General features: G+C 46.6%; 2 protein-coding genes across 2 annotated transcripts in view; one reads left to right on the forward strand and one right to left on the reverse strand.

Moving 5' to 3' along the window:
• The window catches only part of c2cd2l (c2cd2 like), a 663,422-nt gene that overhangs the window by 385,238 nt on the left and 254,801 nt on the right, over nt 1-23,383 (forward strand). The gene's annotated exons all lie outside the window — the stretch shown is intronic.
• dscaml1 (Down syndrome cell adhesion molecule like 1) overlaps nt 1-23,383 on the reverse strand; it is a 601,890-nt gene that overhangs the window by 120,686 nt on the left and 457,821 nt on the right. Inside the window, exons 16-17 of the mRNA XM_078198958.1 lie at nt 16,137-16,377; nt 1,683-1,829 (exon numbers count right to left, since the gene is read on the reverse strand). Of these exons, the coding sequence (XP_078055084.1) occupies nt 1,683-1,829; nt 16,137-16,377 (388 nt within the window). The remainder of the gene's footprint in view (nt 1-1,682; nt 1,830-16,136; nt 16,378-23,383) is intronic.

Here is a 23,383-nt window from a genome sequence, read left to right on the forward strand (position 1 = left end):
TCCTCCTACACTTCAAAGATGTGTAGGTTAAGTGAATTGGCCATGCTAAATTGTCCCTTAATGTTAGGGGGGGGTTAGGGTAAATACATGGAGTTTCGGAGATAGGGCCTGGGTAGCATTGTTATCGGTACAGGCTCGATGGGCCAAATGGCCTCCTTATGCGCTGTAGGGATTCTACAATTCTATGATTAACAGTCGCAAGTAGTGACCAAATTCAACTATAATACCAACAGCGATGGTGTGTCTTCATCCTCGGAAAATATCCATTTTCTAGCATATGCAGGGACAGAGAAGCCCACTGTGAGTGTACACTGGTGTCAGGGGATCTACACAATAAGGAGTCTAACAACACCAGGTTAAGGTCCAACAGGTTTATTTGGTAGCAAACGCCACTAGCTTTCGGAGCACTGCTCCGAAAGCTAATGGCGTTTGCGACCAAATATACCTGTTGGACCTTAACCTGGTGTTGTTAGACTCCTTACTGTGTTTACCCCAGTCCAACACCGGCATCTCCACGTCAGGGGATCTACCCAGAACAAGGAAGTTATTTCCATCTGCAGTGACGCATTTTGGTTCTCAGTTCATGAGACTAAGCAGGGAACAATCTTATTTTTTCTCCTTTCTTCTTAGAATGCTGCACCATGGACACCAAGATTCCGATGAGTCATGTCTCTGCACCACATCAACCAGGATGTTTCCCATGTCAGTATCTGCTTGGTGCTCAGTCAACTCATCTCAACTGGGAATAAGGGCAAAAGATTCAGGACCATGAGTTTTGGGAGGGATAGATCTTGATTGTTAAACAGTGACTGATTATGAAAGAGGGTTGAGAGGGGATTGGTAGAGGTGTTTAAAATCATAGAATCATATAATCCCTACAGCGCAGAAGGAGGCCATTCGGCCCATCGAGTCTGCACCAACCACAATCCCACCCAGGCCCTATCCCCATAACCCCATTTATTTACCCTGCGAATCCCCCTGACACTAAGGGGCAATTTAGCATGGCCAATCAACTTAACCTGCACATCTCTGGACTGTGGGAGGAAATCGGAGCACCTGGAGGAAACCCACACAGACATGGGAAGAATCGCACGGACAGTGACCCAAGGACGGAATTGAATCCAGGCCCCTAGTGCTGTGAGGCAGCAGTGCTAACCACTGTGCCACGTGCCGCCCCGTGCCAAATCGTGAGGGGTCTAGGCAGAGTAGATGGAGAGAAAATGTTCCCAGGGGATGGAAGGATTAAGAACCAGAGGACGATAAAGTGACTGGCAAAAGAACCAAAGGTGACAGGATGAAAGGCATTTTCATGCCATGAATGGCTAAGCTCTGGACCGCACAGCTTGTCAGCGCGTTGGAGGCAAATTCAGTCACAACTTAAAAGAGAAATGGAAATTTCAGGGGTACAGGGAAAGGACGGTGGAGTGGGATTCTCTGAATTGCTCTTGCGGAGATCGAACTTGGACATTACAATCCCACCCGCGTTCTGAACTGCAACCTTTATACACTACTATGAGGATGGGATCATTATCAAAGGACGAGAAAGGACAATGATAATTTGGACATGAAGCCAGAGCATGAAAGCCACCCATGATACCATCGTGGAGTCAACTCCTTCAAAGAAGGGGAGGAAAGATTGAAGAGAGAGAGAAGAAAGAGGTAAAGCTCAGCTTGCAACTGACCTCCGTCTTGGTGAACAGACCAGTAAATGACTCGGAAACCCTTTAAGACTCCATTTAAGGTGCTTCGAGGAGGTGGCGACCAGACGATGGTGACGACATCCGATGAAATCGACACGGCTTTGACGTTGTCGGGAGGTTGGCTGGGAACTGTGGAGAGTCGAGACAAGTGAAAGCACAAAGTCAGCCTCATCAATACCACTAACCCATTGTGATTATTCTCAAATAACAAGGAAGTAACAGCCCATTTAGGAATTCCCAGCCTCCTGAAGCCGCGACATGCGATTAAAGTGACAGCTTAATAACTCTCCAATCACTATACATTCCAGTCATTGTCCTTCTGCTTTTAAAGCGATTCCACCTTGAGAAAATTGCCAATTCTTTTTCTTCCTTACAGAACCACAGCGCAATGACGTAAGTCATCCTGAGTTGCATCGTGTGACCCACAAAATGGATGCTTCGCTCTTCTGGCTGCCCTTTTCCCCCAACACGTGCAAAATATTATTTGATGAACAATTGTTTATCGAAGCAGGAGCCCCTTTAAGAGTTCTTTGAAATACGCTGGTTTCCTTTATTTCTTCATTAAGGAAACACTTGAAGCACTGATACTATTACAAGTAATAAATCATACTGAGGCACTTCATAGGAATGTCATAGAGTCATAGAGGTCTACAGCATGGACACAGGCCCTTTGGCCCAACTTGTCCATGCCGCCCAGTTTTTGCCACTAAGCTAGTCCCAAATGCCGCATTTGGCCCATATCCCTCTATACCCATCTTACCCATGTAACTGTCTAAATGCTTTATAAAAGACAAAATTGTACCCACCTCTACTACTACCTCTGGCAGCTTGTTCCAGATACTCTCCACCCTCTGAGTCAAAATTTGCCTCTCTGGACCCTTTTGTATCTCTCCCCTCTCACCTTAAACCTATGCCCTCTAGTTTTAGACTCCCCTACCTTTGGGAAAAGATGTTGACAATCTAGCTGATCTATGCCCCTCATTATTTTATGGATCTCTATAAGATCATCCCTAAAACTCCTACGCTCCAGGGAAAAAAGTCCCAGTCCATCCAGCTTCTCCTTATAACTCAAATCATCAAGTCCCGGTAGCATCCTAGTAAATTTTTTCTGCACTCTTTCTAGTTTAATAATATATGATAAAGCAAATTTTAATACCCAGATACAAATGGAGATATTAAAGTAGATGGCCAAAATCTTGGTCCAATGTGAAGGGCTTAAGGAGCATCTTAAATGAGGATAGAGAGTTGGAAAGCCAGAGACATTTAGGGAGGAAATTCCAGAGCTTATGGCCTGGACAACTAAAGCCATGGTCACCAATGATAGACTGAGTAAAGTTGGGGATATTTGAGAAAGCAGAATTAGAGGAATGCAGAGTTTTGGAAGGGCCTTGGAGATGGACGTGGTCATGGAGATTGGGAGGGCGGTGCAGAGGACTAGTTTGCAAATAAGGATCTAAAATTGGAGTGTTGTTTATTCAGGAGCCAACAAAGATCAGTGAGCACAGGGATGATGGATGAATGAGACTTGGTGCGAATAGCGCCCAGGCAACAATCTTTTGGATGATCTCAGGTTCATGGAGGGTGGAGGATGGGAGGTCGACCAGCAGTTCGTTGGACTAGTCAAGTCTGGAGGCATTAGAGACAAGAGGACTCATGGAGCCTTGAGGGAGATTTGAGTTGTGAGGGAGTTTGATAGATGCAGTTGTCCAAAGCCAGGGGAATTTGTAACTCAGGGTGCTTCAACAATTGTCATTCCCACTGTATTTGTGTGAGTTAGCTCCATTCTATAACTCTGTTGATGCAGTAACTTTCTCAGTCTGTGCATCCTCCATGTTCAACAGGAGGTTAAATTGTGAGAGACCAACCCAAGGACAAATGATCTCCACTCTCTTGAGTGATGACAGGTTAGCACCTGGTCCGTGTGTGCAGCAAATACAAGTTTTAAAAATTCATTCATGAGACACGAAGCGTCGCTGGCTGGCCAGCATTTATTGCCTATCCCTAGTTGCCCGAGGACAGTTGAGATTCAACCATATTGCTGGAGTCACATGTAGGCCAGACCAGGTAAGGATGGTAGATTTCCTTCCCTAAACGACATGAGTGAACCAGTTAGTTTTTTTCCGACAATTGACAATGGTTTCATGGTCATCAGTAGATTCTTAATTCCAGATGTTTTTTATTGAATTCAAATTCCACCATCTGCTGTGGTGGGATTCGAACCCGGGTCCCCAGAACATTAGCTGAGTTTCTGGATTAATAATCTAATGATCATACCACTAGGCCATCGCCTCCCCTATTGATAATTTTTGCCTGGCTGAAGGATGCAGAGCTAAATCAGTTGAACTTGATCATCGTGTTACGAGCATCCTGGTGTGAAGCTTGGCTTTGTTTTGAGGACAGATGAAAGACTGCCACAGATTTCTGAGGTGATCTCCATCGATGTCCACTTGATGGACAGCTCGACACTCAGTGCTGAGGATAAAGGCCACTGCCAAGTCTCAGTTTCTCTGAACCCATTGAGATAGAGGTTAGTTGTCTTACATTGTGGTCGCTGATTTAAGTTTAATCGTACTAAGAGGTTTAGCCATTTCTTATCACCTTTGTTTATCCAAGGTGGGACAAGCTAAATGTTCAACTTCATCTAATCTATATCTCTTGAGAAACCATCGCTAAAGAAAATTCTGTCCATCTCAATCTTGAAAGTTTCAATGGACCGCAGGTATCTGCAACCTTCTGAATGACGGAATTCCAGATTCCCATGACTTTTAGTATGGGAAAATTCCTTCCTGTTTTAACTCCTGAATGGCCCCGCTTGAATTTCCTTTGTCATGGATTGCCCTCACGGGAGACCATTGCTTCTCGGTGTTCACACTTCATTCGTGCATGCCCTGTCCAAAGACAGGTTCTTTAGACTCATTGGCTGGGATTTTCTACCCCATCGCTTTTCTAACCACCCCTCCCCCGCGGTAATTTTCTCTGGTGGCTGAGTTGGCTCGGGATTGGCCGATGGTGGGAATACTCCAGTCCCGCCAAAGGCAATGGCCATTTGTGTTGCTTGCCGGCCAACCCGCCTTTGACGTCGGAAAATCCACCGCAGGGAGTGGGGGGGGGGGGGGGGATCCCAGTTATTGTCTGCCAATGCTTCATTTCGAGCCATTTTCCTTGGCAGATTTTCCCAGTTGGGATTTGCCATTGCCTTCCACTCTGAGGGGCAGGTGAGGAGGCAGATCTACCTCAGCCGGAACTGGAATTGAATCCGTGCCGTTGGCATTGTTCTGAACCAGATGCTAGCCACCTAGCTCACTGAGCTGACTAGACCCTTTGAAACTGTCCTATCAAACTCTTTTTTACAATGTTAAACAACCATCTAAACTTAAAGGAATACAAATCAAATTTGTTCAACCTGTCCTCATAGTTATAAAGTCTGAGGGGAAGGGCTTGATTTGAGAATGAGCTTGAAGGCGTAAAGCCATGTCAATTGGGAGAGGACAGCGCACATTCGTGGTTGTCACTGCTGCTGTTGATTTAAGGCCTCCTCTCTCTCGGACCTTCTTTCTCTGCTCGATCATTATTTCCCACACTTCTCTGTTCTCACTAGGACTTTTAAATATCCGTCCTGTCAGGAATCATAACACTGAATCTTCTCAATTGCTTTAGAACAAAAGAAATCAATAATCCCATTTGTAGAAGAGAAATAAAATGCTATTGGGTCCAGATACACTTCCTAACCTCTTCATATCTGCCCACTTAGATCGGAGAAAGTTCAATCATAATATTCGGTATGCCCCTTACATTAGTAGGCTTATGCAATGAAGTTACTGTGAAAATCCCCTGGTCGCCACACTCCGGCACCTGTTCGGGTACATTGAGGGAGAATTTAGCATGGCCAATGCACCTAACCAGCATGTCTTTCAGGCTATGGGAGGAAACCGGAGCACGTGGAGGAAACTCACGCAGACACGGGGAGAATGTGCAAACTCCACACAGACAGTGACCCAAGCCGGGAATCGAACCCGGGTCCCTGGCGCTGTGAGGCAGCATTGCTAACCACTGTGCTAATTCATTGTTATCCTCCTGCATTCAGAGCTTGGCAAAAGACTGGTCTCCCTGGGAAGGTCCTGCACACCGCACTCCTTCCTTCCCACACGCTCTGAACTGAAAGCAAAGCGAGAGTGTGGGGTCCAGCCGGGATTCGAGATCAGCTGACACGATTACCCTGGAAAAGCTCAGTGAATTTTTATCATTCTTTATAATGATTAATAATCTCACCAACTGTGCGTGGAATGCAGCGGCCAGATAGGGTGCTTAATTACTACATTTTACACACTTTTAAATTATCACCTGGAGCAGATTATTAACTAATTAATGGTTTCTTTTATATTTAACTGGAATGAAATGAAGATTCGCATTTTTATAGCCCTCGTCACGACCACCAGACATCCCAAAGCACTTTACAGCCAATGAAATTCAGTCACTGCTGTAATGTAGGCAACTCAGCAGCCAACTGCTGCACAGCAAGATCCCACATACCACAATGTGATCGTGGATGGGTAACATGTGCGTGCAATGTTTATTGAAGGATAGTTGTTAGCTGAGGTAAAATGTAAAAGTAAAGTAAAGATTATTTATTAGTCACACTGCAATGAAGTTACTGTGAAAATCCCCTAGTCGTCACACTCCGGCAGCTGTTCGGGTACACCGAGGGAGAATTTAGCACGGCCAATACACCGAACCAGCATGTCTTTTGGACTATGGGAGGAAACCGGGGCACCCGGAGGAAACCCACGCAGACACAGGGAGAACGTGCAAACTCCACACAGACAGTGACCCAAGTCAGGAATCGAACCCAGGTCCCTGGCACTGGGAGGCAGCAGTGCTAACCACTGTGCCACTGTGCTGTACCAGGGTAATTCCCCTGCTCATCTTCAAAATGGGAGCTTTCCATGGAATCCCCCCCAGTGCAGAAGATGATTCGGCCCATCGAGCCTGCACCCAGGCCCTATCCCTGTAATACCGCGCATTTACCCTGCAAATCTTTCAGATACTAAGGGACAATTTAGCACGGTCAATCCACCTAACCCACACAAGTTTGGACTGTGGGAGGAAACAGGAGCACCTGGAGGAAACCCATGCAGACACGGGGAAAACGTGCAAACTCCACACAGACAGTGACCCGAGGCGGAATCAAACCCAGGTCCCTGGTGTTGTGCGGCAGCTATATAAGACCATAAGATAAAGGAGCAGAATTAGGCCATTTGGCCTATTGAGTCCGCTTTGCCATTCAATCATGCTCATATGATTCTCATCCCCATTCTCCTGCCTTCTCCCCGTAACTCTTGATCCCCTTACTGATCAAGAACCTATCTATCTTTGTCTTAAAGACACTCAATGACCTGGCCTCCACAGCCCTCTGTGGCAATGAGTTCCACAGATTCACCACCCTCTGGCTGATGAAATTCCTCCTCATCTCAGTTTTAAAGGATCGTCCCTTTCCTCTGAGATTGTGCCCTCGAGTTGATCGTGGATGGGTAACATGTGCGTGCAATGTTTATTGAAGGATAGTTGTTAGTTGAGGTAGAAACATCCCATGAGTAGAAACATCCTCTCCATGTCCACTCTATCTAGGAGTGGACGTGGCTAATCACTGTGCCATCGTGTCCTAAGAAGGCAGACATGGCACCGGGTTTAACATCTCATCTGAAAGATAGCACCTCTGACAGTGCAGCACTCCCTCAGTATTGTACTGGAGTGGGAAGTGAACCACCAGAACCTGGTGACTCACAGGGGAGAATGCTACCACTTGAGTGATGGCTGATGTAAAATATACAGCTCCCCCACGCAATACCCCGCCTGATTCTATGCTTTAATGGAAGTGTAGCAAGCTCTAGAGGTGATGGCTGAAAGGCTGTAAACAAGCATCTGTCTTCAGAAACTTCTTGTCAACAGATGTCAGCCATGGTTGAGTTGGCCGTTCACTCAGCCTCTGAATCACAAGCTTCTGGGTTCAAATTCCACCCCAGGGCTTGAGCACAAAAATCAAGGTTGACATTCCAGCGCAGTACTGAGGGAGTGCTGCACTGTTGGAGGTGCCGTCCTTCAGGTAAGATGTCAAGTTGAGGCCCCTGCTCAGGTGGATGTAAAAGATCCCTTGGAACTATTTCAAAGAAGAGTAGGGGAGTTTCATAGAATCATAGTAACTCTACAGTGCAGAAGGAGGCCAATCGGCCCATTGAGTCTGCACCGACCACAATCCCACCCAGGCCTTATCCCCATAACCCCATGCATTTGCCCCAGTTAATCCCTCTGACACTGAGGGGCAATTTAGCATGGCCAATTCACTTAACACACACATCTTTGGATTTTCCTGCTCCATACTTATCCCTCAATCAACACAACAGAAAAACGGGTTATCTGGGCATTATCACGTTGCTGTTTGCCAGAGTTTATGAAGCATAACTGATAATCCTCAACTTCACTTCCCCGCCTTATCTCCATAACCCTTGATTCCTTTACTGATTGAAAATCTGTCTATCTCAAGCCTTGAATCTACTTAACGACCCAGTCTCTGCAGTCCTCTGCGGTAAAGAATTCCAAGATTCACTACCCTCTGAGAGAAGGAATTCCTCCGCGCCTCTGTCTTAAATGGGCGACCCCCTTTACTCTGAGATTAAGTCCTCTGGTCCTCGACTCTCCCACAAGGGGAAACAGCATCTACCCTGTCAACCCCCCTGAGAATATGGCCGGAATTCTCCAGCCATTCTTGCCCCATCACCGCAGCAAGTGAGGGTGGAGAATGCGGTACCCAGCCAAATCTCCATTCACTGCAGCAGGACCAGGGAACCCCGCTGGCTTGAAAGGCCAGGAAATTCCAATCTATATGTCTCAATAAGGACACCTCTCATTCTTGTAAACGGCGATGAGTACATACCCAAACTACTCAACTTTTTCTTCAGAAAATCCCTCCGTAGCCAGGAACATTCACTACAACCGTGACTAAACTTCACAAAGTATTTCATTGGCTGTAAAGCGCTTTGAGGTAGGTTCACACGTGAAAGGTGCTTTATAAAGGAAACGAACGAGATAGTCATCGACTCCAGGAAGCGTAATGGAGGGCATGCCCCTGTCTACATCTATGGGGACAAAGTAGAAATGGTCAAGAGCTTCAGACTTTTAGCTGTCCAGATCACCAACACCTGTCCTGGTCCCTCTATGCCGTCGGCATAGTTAAGAAAGCCCAGCAATGCCTCTACTTTCTCAGGAGACTAAGGAAATTTGGTACGTCAGCTACGACTCTCACCAACTTCTACAGATGCACCATAGAAAGCATTCTTTCTGATTGTATCACAGCTTGGTATGGCTCCTGCTCTGCCCATGTCTGCAAGGAACTACAAAGGGTCGTGAATGGAGCCCAGTCCATCACGCAAACCAGCCTCCCATCCATTGACTCTGTCTACACTTCCCTTTGCCTCAGAAAAGCAGCCAGCATAATCAAGGACCCCACGCACCCTGGACATACTCTCTTCCACCTTCTTCAGTCGGGAAAAAGATACAAAAGTCTGAGATCACCAACCGACTCAAAAATGGCTTCTTCTCGACTGCTGTCAGTCTTTTGAATGGACCTACCTCGTGTTAAGTTGACCTTTCTTTACATCCTAGCTATGACTGTAGCACTACATTCTGCACCCTCTCCTTTCTCTATGAACGGTATGCTCTGTCTGTATTGCACGCAAGAAACAATACTTTTCACTGCATGCTACTAAAAAATCAAATCAAATCAAATCAATGAAAATCTTTTTAACACACTGTAAAATAAATGTACTATCATCCAATGTCTTCTGAATCACCTCAAAGTGTTTCACGTGCTGCCGCTCTATTAGAGGACAATGTTCGAGGAAAACAGAGCCGCTGTCTTAGACCATAAGACCATAAGACATAGGAGCAGACTTAGGCCACTCGGCCCATTGAGTCTGCTCCACCATTCAATCATGGCTGAATTTTCTCTCATCCCCATTCTCCTGCCTTTTCCCCATAACCCCTGATCCCCTGATTAATCAAGAACCTATCTATCTCTGTCTTAAAGATACTCAATGACCTGGCCTCCACAGCCTTCTGCGGCAAAGAGTTCCACAGATTCACCACTCTCTGACTGAAGAAATTCCTCCTCATCTCTGTTTAAAAGGATCGTATCTTTAGATTGAGGTTGTGCCCTCTGGTTCTAGTTTTTCCCACTCGTGGAAACAGCCTCTCCACGTCCACTCTATCCAGGCCTCGCCGTATCCTGTAAGTTTTAATAAGATCCCCCCTCATCCGTCTTACATTGGCTCTATCCTCTCTCCACAGATGCTGTCAGACCTGCTGAGATTTTCCAGCATTTTCTGTTTTTGTTTCAGATTCCAGCATCCGCAGTGATTTTGCTTTTGTCTCACCATCAGCCTTTGCTTTCCTCTGCCAACTGGTGTGAAAATCGCCAGAAAGCATCATTCCATTTTTAAGATGAAACAGCAAATGATCTTTGAGATTCTCTCACTTAGAATAACAGTTATCATAACACATGTGTGACAATGCACTCGCAATCAATACATTTTTATTCCTTTTTCTCTGCGCTTTGAGAGACTTGAACATTCCTGTTATTATCCTCAAAGCAAAGGTGGAAAGTAACCAGTCTATTCTGAAAGCTGAAATCACATCATTTTTGACCACATTGTATTAAATGTTTATTGTACATTAGATGCTTACTACTAGCAATTGAACATGATAGGGCCATTGGTGCAGAGATAAATGACAAAGACCATTATCAGGAGGTGGCTCCTACATCACATTCACAGCCTCGTGGTGCCAAACTAAGGAAGAAGATTCTTCGCAAAGAGAATACTGATTGTGTGGATTACAGTACAATGAGCGAAAGTGAGAGAAAGAAGGAGAAACAGAGAGAGGAAACAAGTAAAGTTTATTTATTAGTGTCACAAGTAGGCTTACATTAACACTGCAATGAGGTTACTGTGAAAACTCCCGAGTCGCCACACTCCGGCGCCTGTTCGGGTACACTGAGGGAGAATTTAGCATGGCCAATCAACCTAACCAGCAGGTCTTTGGACTGTGGGAGGAAACAGGAGTATCCAGAGGAAACTCACACAGACACTCGGGGAAGGTGCAAACTCCGCACAGTGACCCAAGCTGGAAATCGAACCCAGGTTCCTGGCGCTGTGAGGCAGCAGTGCTAACCACTGTGCCACCGTGCCGCCCAAAGCTGGCAACAAGAGAGGGCTCGTCCGGGATTTGAACCCGGGACCTCTCGTACACTCATTCAGTGAGGTCCCCGAAGTGAGAATCATACCACTACACCAACGAGCCGCTGGCACAGAAGGAGAGAGAGAAGGAAAGACTGAGCAAACAGAGGGTTTTCAAAGCAACACCCACAGGAATTCCAGATTCCGATCTCGCGCCTGAACTCGGTCGGTCTGGCCGAGGGTCTCAGGTTGCTGGGAGCTGCCTGGCTGATACCAGAGGCAAAGGCACCTGGCGACCGTGTTGGAAACTGCTGTGGTTTTGCTGGGCAGAGTAAGCAGTTCATCAGGCGGCCGGGGTTAAGGGCGAGGGAAAGCACGCCTGCACGAGAAGTTAAGGTATAGCACTCTTCCCGGTACCAGGAGAGGAGGGGGGGGGGTAGAAATGGAGAGATGCAGTGGGGGCAGGGGATTGAAGGGAGAGGGGCAGAGCGGAGAGGAGCAGAGGGGATAGAGGCAGTGAGGGAGAGAGACATAGGGGAGAGATGGGGTGGAGATGCCGGTGTTGGACTGGGGTAAGCACAGTAAGAAGTCTCACAACACCAGGTTAAAGTCCAACAGGTTTATTTGGAATCACGAGCTTTCAGAGCGCTGCCCCTTCATCAGGTGATGAAGAGAGGGGAGAGAGGCAAAGGGGAGATGGGCAGATTGAGAGAGGCTGAGAGTGAGAGAGGCTGAGAGGAGAAGGAAGAAGAGACACTGGCAGAGAGTTTAAAGATCTAAAGTTTAAAGTTTATTTCTTAGTGTCACATGTAGGCTTACATTAACACTGTAATGAAGTTACTGTGAAAATCCCCTAGACGCTACACTCTGGCGCCTGTTCGGGTACACTGAGGGAGAATTTAGCACTGCCAATGCACTTAACCAGCACGTCTTTCAGACTGTGGGAGGAAACCGGAGCACCCGGAGGAAACCCATGCAGACACGGGGAGAATGTGCAGACTTTGCACAGGGTAGAAGGGGAGAGAGACAGAAAGACGAGGAACAGAGGGGAGTGAGAGAGACAGAGGGGAGAGAGGCAGAGAGAAGAGAGGCAGAGAGGAGAGAGGCTGGGAGGAGAGAGGCAGAGGGGAGAGAGGCAGAGGGGAGAGAGGCAGAGGGGAGAGAGGCAGAGGGAAGAGAGGCAGAGAGGAGAGAGGCAGAGAGGAGAGAGGCAGAGGGGAGAGAGGCAGAGGGGAGAGAGGCAGAGGGGAGAGAGGCAGAGAGGAGAGAGGCAGAGAGGAGAGAGGCAGAGGGGAGAGAGGCAGAGGGGAGAGAGGCAGAGGGGAGAGAGGCAGAGGGGAGAGAGGCAGAGGGGAGAGAGGCAGAGGGGAGAGAGGCAGAGGGGAGAGAGGCAGAGGGGAGAGAGGCAGAGGGGAGAGAGGCAGAGAGGAAAGAGGCAGAGAGGAGAGAGGCAGAGAGGAGAGAGCGGAGAGGGAGAGAGGCAGAGAGGAGAGAGGCAGAGAGGAGAGAGGCAGAGAGGAGAGAGGCAGAGAGGAGAGAGGCAGAGAGGAGAGAGGCAGAGAGGAGAGAGCGGAGAGGGAGAGAGGCAGAGAGGAGAGAGGCAGAGACGAGAGAGGCAGAGAGGAGAGAGGCAGAGAGGAGAGAGGCAGAGGGAAGAGAGGCAGAGGGAAGAGAGGAAAGGGAGAGAGGCAGAGGGGAGAGAGGCAGAGAGTGAGAGAGGAAGAAAGGGAGATGGGCAGAGGGAGTGGGGTGGAAGTGGAGGAAGAGAAGAGAGACAGGATGAAAGAAGTTGACGGTGAGAGGGGGAATGAGAGAGACAGGTGAGAGGCGGAGACACATTGTCGTGGGGTGAACAGAGAAACGATAGATTAAATTAAAACAAAACAAAAATATATCACCCAGACATTGACTGGCATTGTTTCCACACACTGACATAAAAAAACTCATTCAATTGGACACCAGCCAAAATGACAGTGATTCTGTAGAAAATGAAATCACTCGGCAAGATAGACTTTGAGCTGTAATTCATGCAAGTCTGTCATAAGAATCCGAAGCTGGGTTTTTTTTGTGTAGTTCCACCAAATGTTTAGAAGCAGAGTAATCTTCCTCCTTTCTATGTGTTAGAACAGTGTGACATCAATTATTCCATGCTGCATTATGCTGATAACAGGCTTAAGAGATAGTGTGCCTGATGACGGTGTTGGGAGATTACAGGGTGCTACACTCATTAAAAGATGATCATTGAATTGTAAATGCAAGCTGACATCAGTTTAATTAGATGACAGATCCACTGTAATTTGGATTTCGAGATCCTGTAAATGCTGATTGGTGCTTCTTTGTTACAAAACAATTAGGGAGACAAAAAGAGCAAACTCAGACTGCCTCACTATCCGCCATTTACAACAACAAGAAAATTATAGCTTTGCATAAATTGTCACTAATCACAAAAAAATGCCAGCGCTGTTGTGTTTACTTGCTGAAGTGTTTTATTTTAACCTGTGAAGGAATCCTGCTCAGGTTGATGACAGCACACAGTCAACACTCTGTGAGAACTTGCCATTCCTTTCTTAAAAGTTCGCTCCACTCTTTCTGGGATGGGAGCGTAAGTGTTTGGCAAAACAGTAGAAAAATGACCCCAGGAAATCTGGACTTGGTGGCACGGTGGTTCGCACTGCTGCCTCACCGCGCCAGAACCCGAGTTCAATTCCCGGCTTGGGGGTCACTGACTATGCGGAGTTTGCACATTCTCCCCGCGTCTGTGTGGGTTTCCTCCGTTTCCTCCCACAGTCCTCGCCATTTCTTTTCAGATTGTGTTGTTGACTGAATCATTTACAGGCACCTGACATGGAGCTTTAATGGTATCTGCCATTGTAGGGCGGTGGCACGGTGGCACAGTGGTTAGCACTGCTGCCTCGCAGCACCAGGGACCCGGGTTCAATTCTGGCCTCGGGTCACTGTCTGTGTGGAGTTTACACGTACTCCCCATGTCTGCGTGGGTTTCCTCCGGGTGCTCCGGTTTCCTCCCACATTCCAAAGATGGGCAGGTTAGGTTGATTGGCCATGCTAAATTGACTCTAGTGTCAGGGGGATTAGCACGGTAAATATGTGGGGTAACAGGAATAGGGCCTGGGTGGGATGTGGTCGGTATAGATCCGATGGGTCGAATGGCCTCCTTCTGTACTGTGGGAATTCTATGATTCTATTCTATGGCGATCATCTAGTCTTTTTATTATTTGATTTATTATTGTCACATGTATTAACATACAGTGAAATGTATTGTTTCTTGCGCACTATACAGACAAAGCATACCGTTCATAGAGAAGGAAACGCGAGAGTGCAGAATGTAGTGTTACAGTCATAGCTAGGGTGTAGAGAAAGATCAACTTAATGCAAGGTAGGTCCATTCAAAAGTCTGTTACCCTTAGTGTGTCACCCCACCACTCCATCTTCCAGGGTTTCACAAGTGAGGATGAGCTAAAAGATAATTTTATATATATATAATACATATACATATATATATATAATATGTACACACACTTATATATAGGTGTGTTGTAAATTAATGAAGGAATTCAGTTGCTATAAATCCAGCAATGCGGATTGTTTTTGAGGGGGAAATAAGGTATGAGTTGTTGAAGATAGAATGGAATCATAGAATCCCCTACAGTGCAGAAGGAGGCCATTCGACCCATCGAGTATGCACCGACTCTCCGAACGAGCACCTTACCCAGGCCCAGCCCCCCCGCCCTATCCCCGTAAGCCCACGCATTTACCATAGTTAATCCATCTAATTTACCTATCTTGGGACACTAAGGGACAATTTAGCATGGCCAATCCACCTAACCTACACATCTTGGGACACTAAGGGGCAATTTATCATGGCCAATTAACCTAACCTGAACATCTTCGGACTGTGGGAGGAAACCGGAGCACCCAGAAGAAATCCTTGCAGATACGGGGAGAACATGCAAATTCAACAAAGACACGGAATCAAATCCGGGTCCCTGGTGCTGTGAGGCAGCAGTGCTAACCACTGTGCCACCGTGCCGCCTTTTGTAGCTTAACGGCGTTAAAATTTAACAACATCTTAAAGAGTAGCTTCCCATCAATTGTTAATTAATTTTATCGCCCTGGTTTCACACCTGCATTCTGTGCCTCAATGGATTTGTTGCTCGTGTAGACGGCAAGTCTGAGCGAAAATTCAGCCTTGCTTCCAACTCCTGGCTCTTTGTAACCAGTGAGTTTGGGAAATCTTTTAGTGGTATGAGTCCGCTCCTTTCCTGACTACTGCGCTGCTTTAAGTTCCTTGTTCAAGCAGCCATACAATCTTTTGAGGTTGGGATAATGCCAGGTTGTTGGGGAAGGAGTTTGCTCTGTCTTGTGCCTGGTTTGGGAGAACCTAATGATATGTCTGGATGCCTGAACAGGAAGTTGTTCAAATTTGCAGCAATAATGTCCCTCACTTTAATGGATACAAATTTTAATCTCAAAGAACAAAGGACAAAGAAAAGTACAGCACAGGAACAGGTCCTTCGGCCCTTCAAACCCGTGCCGATCTTAATACCCTAACTAAGTTTGGGTGACACAGTGGTTAGCACTGCTGTCTCACAGCGCGAGGGACCTGGGTTCAATTCCAGCCTCGGTCACTGTCTGTGCAGAGCCTGCACGTTCTCCCCATGTCTGCGTGGGTTTCCTCCAGGTGCTCCGGTTTCCTCCTACACTCCAAAGATGTGCGGGTTAGGTTGATTGGCCATGTTAAATCGACCCTAGTGTCAGGCGGATTAGCAGGGTAAATGTGTGGGGTTACAGGAATAGGCCCTGTGTGAGATTGTTGTCGGTACAGACTCGATGGGCTGAATGGCCGCTTTCTGTAGTGGAGGGATTCAATGATCTATGATCTATAAACTAAAAAAAGCTTTCTGTCCTTACTCGGTCTGTGTCCCTCTATTCCCTCCCTATTCATGTAGCCATGTACGGGAGAAGGACCCTTCCTGAGGAGGTACATAATTGGGACAAAATGAATGAAGTTTTACTCTGGGTTTTTAACTGGATTGAGCCTCACTGAGAGTGGTGAATGCTAAACTCAGAATGCATAAGCTGGACAGGGTTTCATCATTCAGCATCACTCTAACAATGGTGGGCAGGAGAAGGAGAACAGTTAGTAACCACACAAAATCACAATGCTTCTCCTGTTTGGAACACATCTTACCATCCTCAAGTGTTGTGGCGTTGATTTCTGAGGAACTCGGACCTGTCCCAGCTCTGTTGAACGCCTGCACCACGACACCATATTGCGCAAACTTCTTCAGGTTGTCCAGAGTGTACACCTCACTTTCTCCGGTGGCCTTCATCTCCACAATGCTGTACTGACCATTACTGCCAGGGCCGTTTTCCCGATAACCGATCTGGTAGCCTCGAATCACCCCGTTCTGAAGCTCCTTCTTGGGTGCCTGGATATCAAATACAAAACACCATCAATTCAGGCCAAAGTATTTAGTCGCGTAATCAGTTACTTTAGAGTGGCTGGTGATGACAGGCATCATGTAAGCCCACCAAACTCTGCCCCCTCCCTCCGGTTGAGACCTACCTCATATTGAGTACTGCGGGGAGTGTGGGGAACATTCACAGCTCAACAGGTGAATTAGCAGTTTAGGGGTGGCACAGTGGTTAGCACTGCTGTCTCACAGCACCAGGGACCAGGATTCGATTCCCAGCTTGGGTCACTGTCTGTGTGGAATTTGTACGTTCTCCCCGTGTCAGCGTGGGTTTCCTCAGAGTGCTCCGGTTTCCTCCCACAGTCCAAAGATGCGCGGGTTAGGTGGATTGGCCGTGTTAAATCGCCACTTAGTGTCAGGGGGACTAGCTCGGGTAAATACATGGGGTTACGGGGAAAGGGCCTGGGTGGGATGGTGGTTGGTGCAGACTTGATGAGCCGAATGGTCTTCTTTTGCACTGTGGAATTCTTTGATATTAAGTGATACAGCATTCAGCTATATAAAACCTTGGTTAGGCCTCATTTGGAGTATTGCATAGAGTTCTGGTCGCCACATTACCAGAAGGACTTGGAGGTTTTGGAGAGAGTTCAAAGAAGGTTCACCATGATGTTGCCTGGTCTCAAGGGTGTTGGCTATGAGGAGAGGTTGAATAAACTAGGATTGTTCTCAGTGGAAAGACGAAAATTATGAGAGGCATCGACAGGGTGGATAGTCAGAGGCTTTTTCCCAGGGTGGAAGTGTCAATTACAAGGGGGCACGGGTTCAAGGTGAGAGGGGGAAAGTTTAAGGAAGATGTGTGGGGGAAGTTTTTCACACAGAGAGTGGTGGGTGTGTGGAACGTGCTGCCAGGGGAAGTGTTGGAAGCAGGCACATTAGCAACACTTAAGAGGATGGATGGATACATGAATAGGGAGGGAATAGGGGGATACAGACCGAGTAAGGGCAGAAGGTTTTTTCTTTAGTTTAGTTCGGGCATCATGATCGGCACAGGCTTGGATGGCTGAAGGGCCTGTTCCTGTGCTGTACTTTTATTTGTTCTTTGTTCTTGTTCTTTGATGGGTCAGGTGGATATACTGTACTCAGATTTTCAGAAGGCATTTGATAAGATGCCTCATCAAAGGTTCTTCAGGAAAATCAAAGCTCATGGCGTAGGGGATAACATATTGGCCTGGATTGAAGGTTGGCTAGCGAACAGGAAACGGAGAGTAGGCATAAATGGGTAATTTTTTAGTTGGCAGGATGTGGTGTGCCACAGGGATCAGTGCTGGGGCCTCAACCTTTTACAATTTGTAATTGGGTGATGGAACCGATGGTATGGTTGCTAAAGTTGCGGATACCACAAATTTAATAGAAAAGTAAGTTCTGAAGAGAACATAAGGAGGCTACAAAAGGATATAAAAACAGAAAATGCAGGAAAATCTCTGACAGCATCTGTGGGGAGAGAATAGAGCCAACATTTCAAGTCTAAATGGCATCTATAGTATAAAAACAGGCCATTCAGTCAAAGTGTCTATACTGGTACTTATACTGTGGAGATGCTAGCGTTGGACTGGGGTGGGCACAGTAAGAAGTCTCACAACACCAGGCTAAAGTCCAACGGGTTTATTTAGTAGCATGAGCTTTCGGAGCACTGCCCCTTCATCAGGGCACTTGCCTGATGAAGGGGCAGCGCTCTGAAAGCTCGTGCTACCAAATAAACCTGTTGTACTTCAACCTGGTGTTGTGAGACTTCTGACTGGTATTTATAAGTATTTTCTGCCACCTTCCTTCACATCAGCATATTCGATTCTTCCTTAAATGCGGTACAGTGGCATAGTGGGACGGCACAGTGGCACAGTGGTTAGCACTGCTGCCTCACAGCACCAGGGACCTGGGTTCGATTCCCAGCTTGGGTCATTGTCTGTGTGGAATTTGCACATTCTCTCCGTGTCTGCATGGGTTTCCTCCGGGTGCTCCGGTTTCCTCCCACAGTTCAAAGATGTGCAGATTAGCTGGATTGGTCATGCTAAATTGACCTTAGTATCAGAGGGACTAGCTAGGGTAAATGCCTGGGGTTATGGAGATAGGGCCGAGGTAGGATGGTGGTCGGCGCAGATCCGATGGGCAGAATGGCTTCCTTCTGCACTGTAAGATTCTACGATTCCATGAAATGCATCAATATCATTTTCCTCATTACTCCATGTGGTAGCAAATCCCTTTTCTGAAAGCTTATATAATCGCTCTTTTGTTCTCTTCCGGTTATCTCTTTTCCTCAGGCCTTACATCAACGGTCAAGAGAGTGGGCCACAGGCTGTCAGCCGGAGACCATCCCTCCTCATTAGGAAGTGAGTAATGAGAACCTTTGGAAGATGTCAATGGGAGCAGATCAAATCTGCAACACCTACCATTGCAGTATTCTATGTTAGCTCTCTAATACTCTCCAACATTACAGTAACAGGAGGAAGTGCCCCATCACCAATTTCAGCAAGAAAGTGTTCTCTGCGACAAAATAACAGGAAGGGAAATCGAGAAAGCTCGAACAGACTAGCTAACTTCCATTTAAAACAGCGACAAAATTATAGCTTTTCATATGTATTTTGCTTCTGTGGAAATTAAGTTGTAATTCCAGCTACGGTCAAATATTTAATTCACTTTGTTCTGCAAGATTAAAGATGCTCACTTCAAATAAAACACCGTGGAGTTGCTGGAACTTGTGAAACTATAGTTCATAGAATCATAGTAACTCTACAGCGCAGAAGGAGGCCATTCGGCCCATTGAGTCTGCACCAACAACAATCCCATCCAGGCCCTATCCCAGTAACCCCACATATTTACCCTGCTAATCCCTCTAACATACATATCCTGGGACACTAATGGTCAATTTAGCATGGCCAATCAACCTAACCTGCAGATCTTTGGACTGGTTAAAAGCAGCTAAAAACTGCAGATGCTGGCAGGGAAAAATAAAGTGACAACAATTGTGGAAATTAAGTCAGGACAACAAACTCTGTCAACTGATGGGAAATGTTTATTAGCAAAACACGACCTTCAGTGAGGCCAGTACTTGTGTACTCAGGATAAGAGATTAACCTAACCTTGCATCAGTTTCATGAACACTGCATTCCAGGTCAGGACACAGGATGAAAACACGGACAAGTTACCATGACAAATACCAAATAACAAGATATGTTGACACATTACGCTAATGAAGGAGATGGTTTTCTATTGGATAAGAAAGGGCAAAAAGCTATGCTATGATTGGTGGACTATGTATGCAAATGAAGGATTAGAACGTTACTCATTTCTCATTTGCTGTAATTAACTATAACTGCTAATTGTCTGTATGAATCGATAGAACATCCGGTGAAATTCACTGTTCACTGTGTCTGTTCTCCTTCCTAGCAGGTAATAAAAAAATTAAAAGATTTGAGTACTCACCGTGCATTATTTGGGTTAATCCTCAACATTTTCTCCTGAGAACTCTGCGGAGGCAGTGGTATTGTCGCCGGACTAATAATCCAGAGACCCAGGGTAATGGTCCTCCTTCTGCTAGCTTAAAAACTCTTGGGGTGGGATTTTCTGGCCCTTCTGATCTTATGGTCCCACCAAAGGTGAGCCCCCCACGAATTCGAACCTGGGTCCCCAGAGGATTATACTGGGTTATTGGATTACCAGTGCAGTGGCAATTCCACTATGCCACTGCCTCTCCCTCAGCAGTAACTCGAATGTTCACCCCCTGCATCAGTGACTGAGTGTATATCATCTCTCTAAAATATCCATTCACAGAATGTGGGCATCGTTGGGAAGGATATCATTTGTTGAACTTCTACAAGATGAGCCACAGCAACCTGCCAAGTCTTCTTCCCCAGCATCTTCCAAACTCTGTCACCTCTACCTCCCAGAAGAACAAGGCGACACAAAAAAGAGCATTTGTACTCCAAATCGCACATGATTCGGAGTTGGAAATGATATTGGCTGTTCCTCCATCACTGGGTCAGAATCCTAGAACTCCCTATCTTTCAGCACTGTGGCTGTTTTTTTTTATTCATTCATGGGACATGGGCATCACTGGCTGGCCAGCATTTATTGCCCATCCCTAGTTGCCATTGAAACTGAGTGGCTTGCGAGGCCATTTCAGAGGGCAGTTGAGAATTAAAGACATTACTGTGGCTCTGGAGTCACATGTAGGCCAACCAGGTAAGGATGACAGATTTCCTTCATGAAAGGACATTAGTGAATGGGTTTTTCCAGTAATCGACAATGGTTTCATGGTCAATAGTAGATTCTTAATTCCAGATATTTTTTTATTTTCTGCCGTGGCGGGATTCGAACCCAGGTCCCCAGAACATCAGTTGAGTTTCTGGATTAATAGTCTAGCGACAATACCACTCAGCCATTGCCTCCCCTATGTGAACCTTCACAATTAGGACTGCAGCAGCTCAAGAAAGTTGGCTCGTCTCAAGGGAAATTTGGGGCGGGAATTAAATGCTGGCCTCACTAGCGACATTGACATTCTGTGAGGGAATAAATAAGAAGGTCGATCTACTGAACTATCAGGCGAACTTTAGAGCGTAGAAGATTTTAATTTCGTTTGAGGAACACACTGAGAAGATGGTTTTGCTTTAGAAAAAAATAATTTGACTTGTTTGGCTCCTTAAGAGGAAATAACAGATATAAAACTTCCTCACAGTCTTAATTGTCCAGCAGATTATGTGCAAATGCTTCCCTAACTCATATGATTCTACAAAGATTCATAACCTAATAAGGAACCTATGTGCGCCTTGTGTCTGTAGAGTCCCACTGAAGATAAATTACATTTTAGTTTTACTTTAAATTAACAGTGCAGCCGGTCACTTATTATCCACTGGCTGACTCAGATGTGAATAGAAACTATTCACCAATTGAGTTACTTCTGTTTAGTTACTTGAAAGCTTATTTAAAAACGCTTTGCGATGGTTATAGAACACGTTCTTGCTATAGAATCATGGAATCCTACAGTGCAGAAGGAGGCCATTTGGCCCATCAAATCAACACCGACCGCAATCCCACTAGGCCCTATCCCCTCAACCCCATGCATTTACCCTAGCTCGACATGAAAGAGGAATTTAGCATGGTCAATCCACCTAACCCGTACATCTTTGTACTGTGGGAGGAGACTGGAGCACCCGGAGGAAACCCACGCAGACACGAGGAGAACATGCAAACTCCACACAGACAGTGACCTAAGCCGGGAATCGAACCCCGACCCCAGGCACTGTGAGGCAGCAGTGCTAACCACTGTGCCACCGTGATTTTCTTCACCACTTTCGTTCATATTTATTCAATTGTTTGAGATTTTTGCTTTACCTCTTCCAATCCCATTCTCCCCACAACACCCCCGTCCCCCACCCCCCTCACCGCCCCCTCCCATGTTGTCCATGTTTTCTGTTCCCAAGGGTGAACTGTTCCACGCTCCATTGAGAACAGGAGCGAAAGACTCACGGCGGAATGGAGTCACACAGATCAGGAAAATTCCTGGCTTTGATCACTATTTGGTGCTGGATTTGCTGATCTCACCCAGGGGTAGTAGGGCATCAGTGTCACTGGGGTATGAATGGGAAAGGTCGGCCTGGGGAATGCCCTCACCTCAATGTCAATAAGTCACGCACTCCAGCCCCACTCCAAAATATTGAGCACTTCATCTTGGCTGACACTTTGGTGATGTACCAAGGCGGTGAAAAGTATTGTTTCTCGCACACGATACAGACAAAACATACCGTTCATAGAGAAGGAAAGGAGAGATGCAGAATGTAGCATTGCAGTCATAGCTAGGGTGTAGAGAAAGATCAACTTAGTGCGAGGTAGGTCCATTCAAAAGTCTGACAGCAGCAGGGAAGAAGCTGTTCTTGAGTCGGTTAGTAAGTGCTCTCAGACTTTTGTATCTTTTTCCCGATGGAAGAAAGTGGAAAGAGAGAATGTCCGGGGTACGTGTGTCATTAATTATGCTTTTTCGAGGCAGCGGGAAGTGTAGACAAAGTCAATGGATGGGCTGTGTTTTGGATAAGATCATAGAATCACAGAATCTCTACAGTGCAGAAGGTGGCTATTCGGTCCATCGAGTCTACACCGACCATAATCCCACCCAGCTGCTATCCCTGTAGCCCCACATATTTACGCTGCTAGACCCCTGACACTAAGGGGCAATTTAATATGGTCAATCCACCTGACCCGCACATTTTTGTACTGTGAGAGGAAACCGGAGCACCCGGAGGAAACCCACGCAGACACAGGGAGAACATGCAAACTCAGCACAGACAGTGACCAAAGCCGGGAATCGAACCCAGGTCCCTGGCGCTGTGAGGCAGCATTGCTAACCACTGTGCCACCGTGTCGGTTAAACCAAGGTCCAGGCATCCTCCTCAGCTGGGGAACATAAAAAGAAAATCCCACAGTATAGTTTGCAGAGGAGGGGGGGAGATTTCCCTGGTGTCCAAGCTGATATTTATATAACCATAGAAACCCTACAGTGCAGAAAGAGGCCATTTGGCCCATTGAGTCTGCACCGACCACAATCCCATCCAGGCCCTACTCCCTTATCCCTACATATTTACCCGCTAATCCACGCATCTCAGGACACCAAGGGGCAATTTTAGCATGGCCAATCAACCTAACCCGCACATCTTTGGACTGTGGGAGGAAACTGGAGCACCCGGAGGAAACCCACGCAGACACGAGGAGAATGTGCAAACTCCACACAGACAGTGACCCAAGCCGGGAATCGAAATCAGGACCCTGGAGCTGTGAAGCAGCAGTGCTAACCACTGTGCCATCCTGCTACTGGGGATCACGAGTTTGGAAGGTGCTGTTGAAAGTACTGCTGTATAATACAACTAACAAGATGGCAGAATGCAAACTAGATGGACTTTAGCATTTTCGCATGTAGCAATTTCCAACTTCATTCACTTTTCTGTAAATTGGTCTGGAAGGTATCAATGTGTGAACA

The sequence above is a fragment of the Mustelus asterias genome, chromosome 27 (assembly GCF_964213995.1).
Source record: "Mustelus asterias chromosome 27, sMusAst1.hap1.1, whole genome shotgun sequence".
In the NCBI taxonomy this organism is placed as follows: domain Eukaryota; kingdom Metazoa; phylum Chordata; class Chondrichthyes; order Carcharhiniformes; family Triakidae; genus Mustelus; species Mustelus asterias.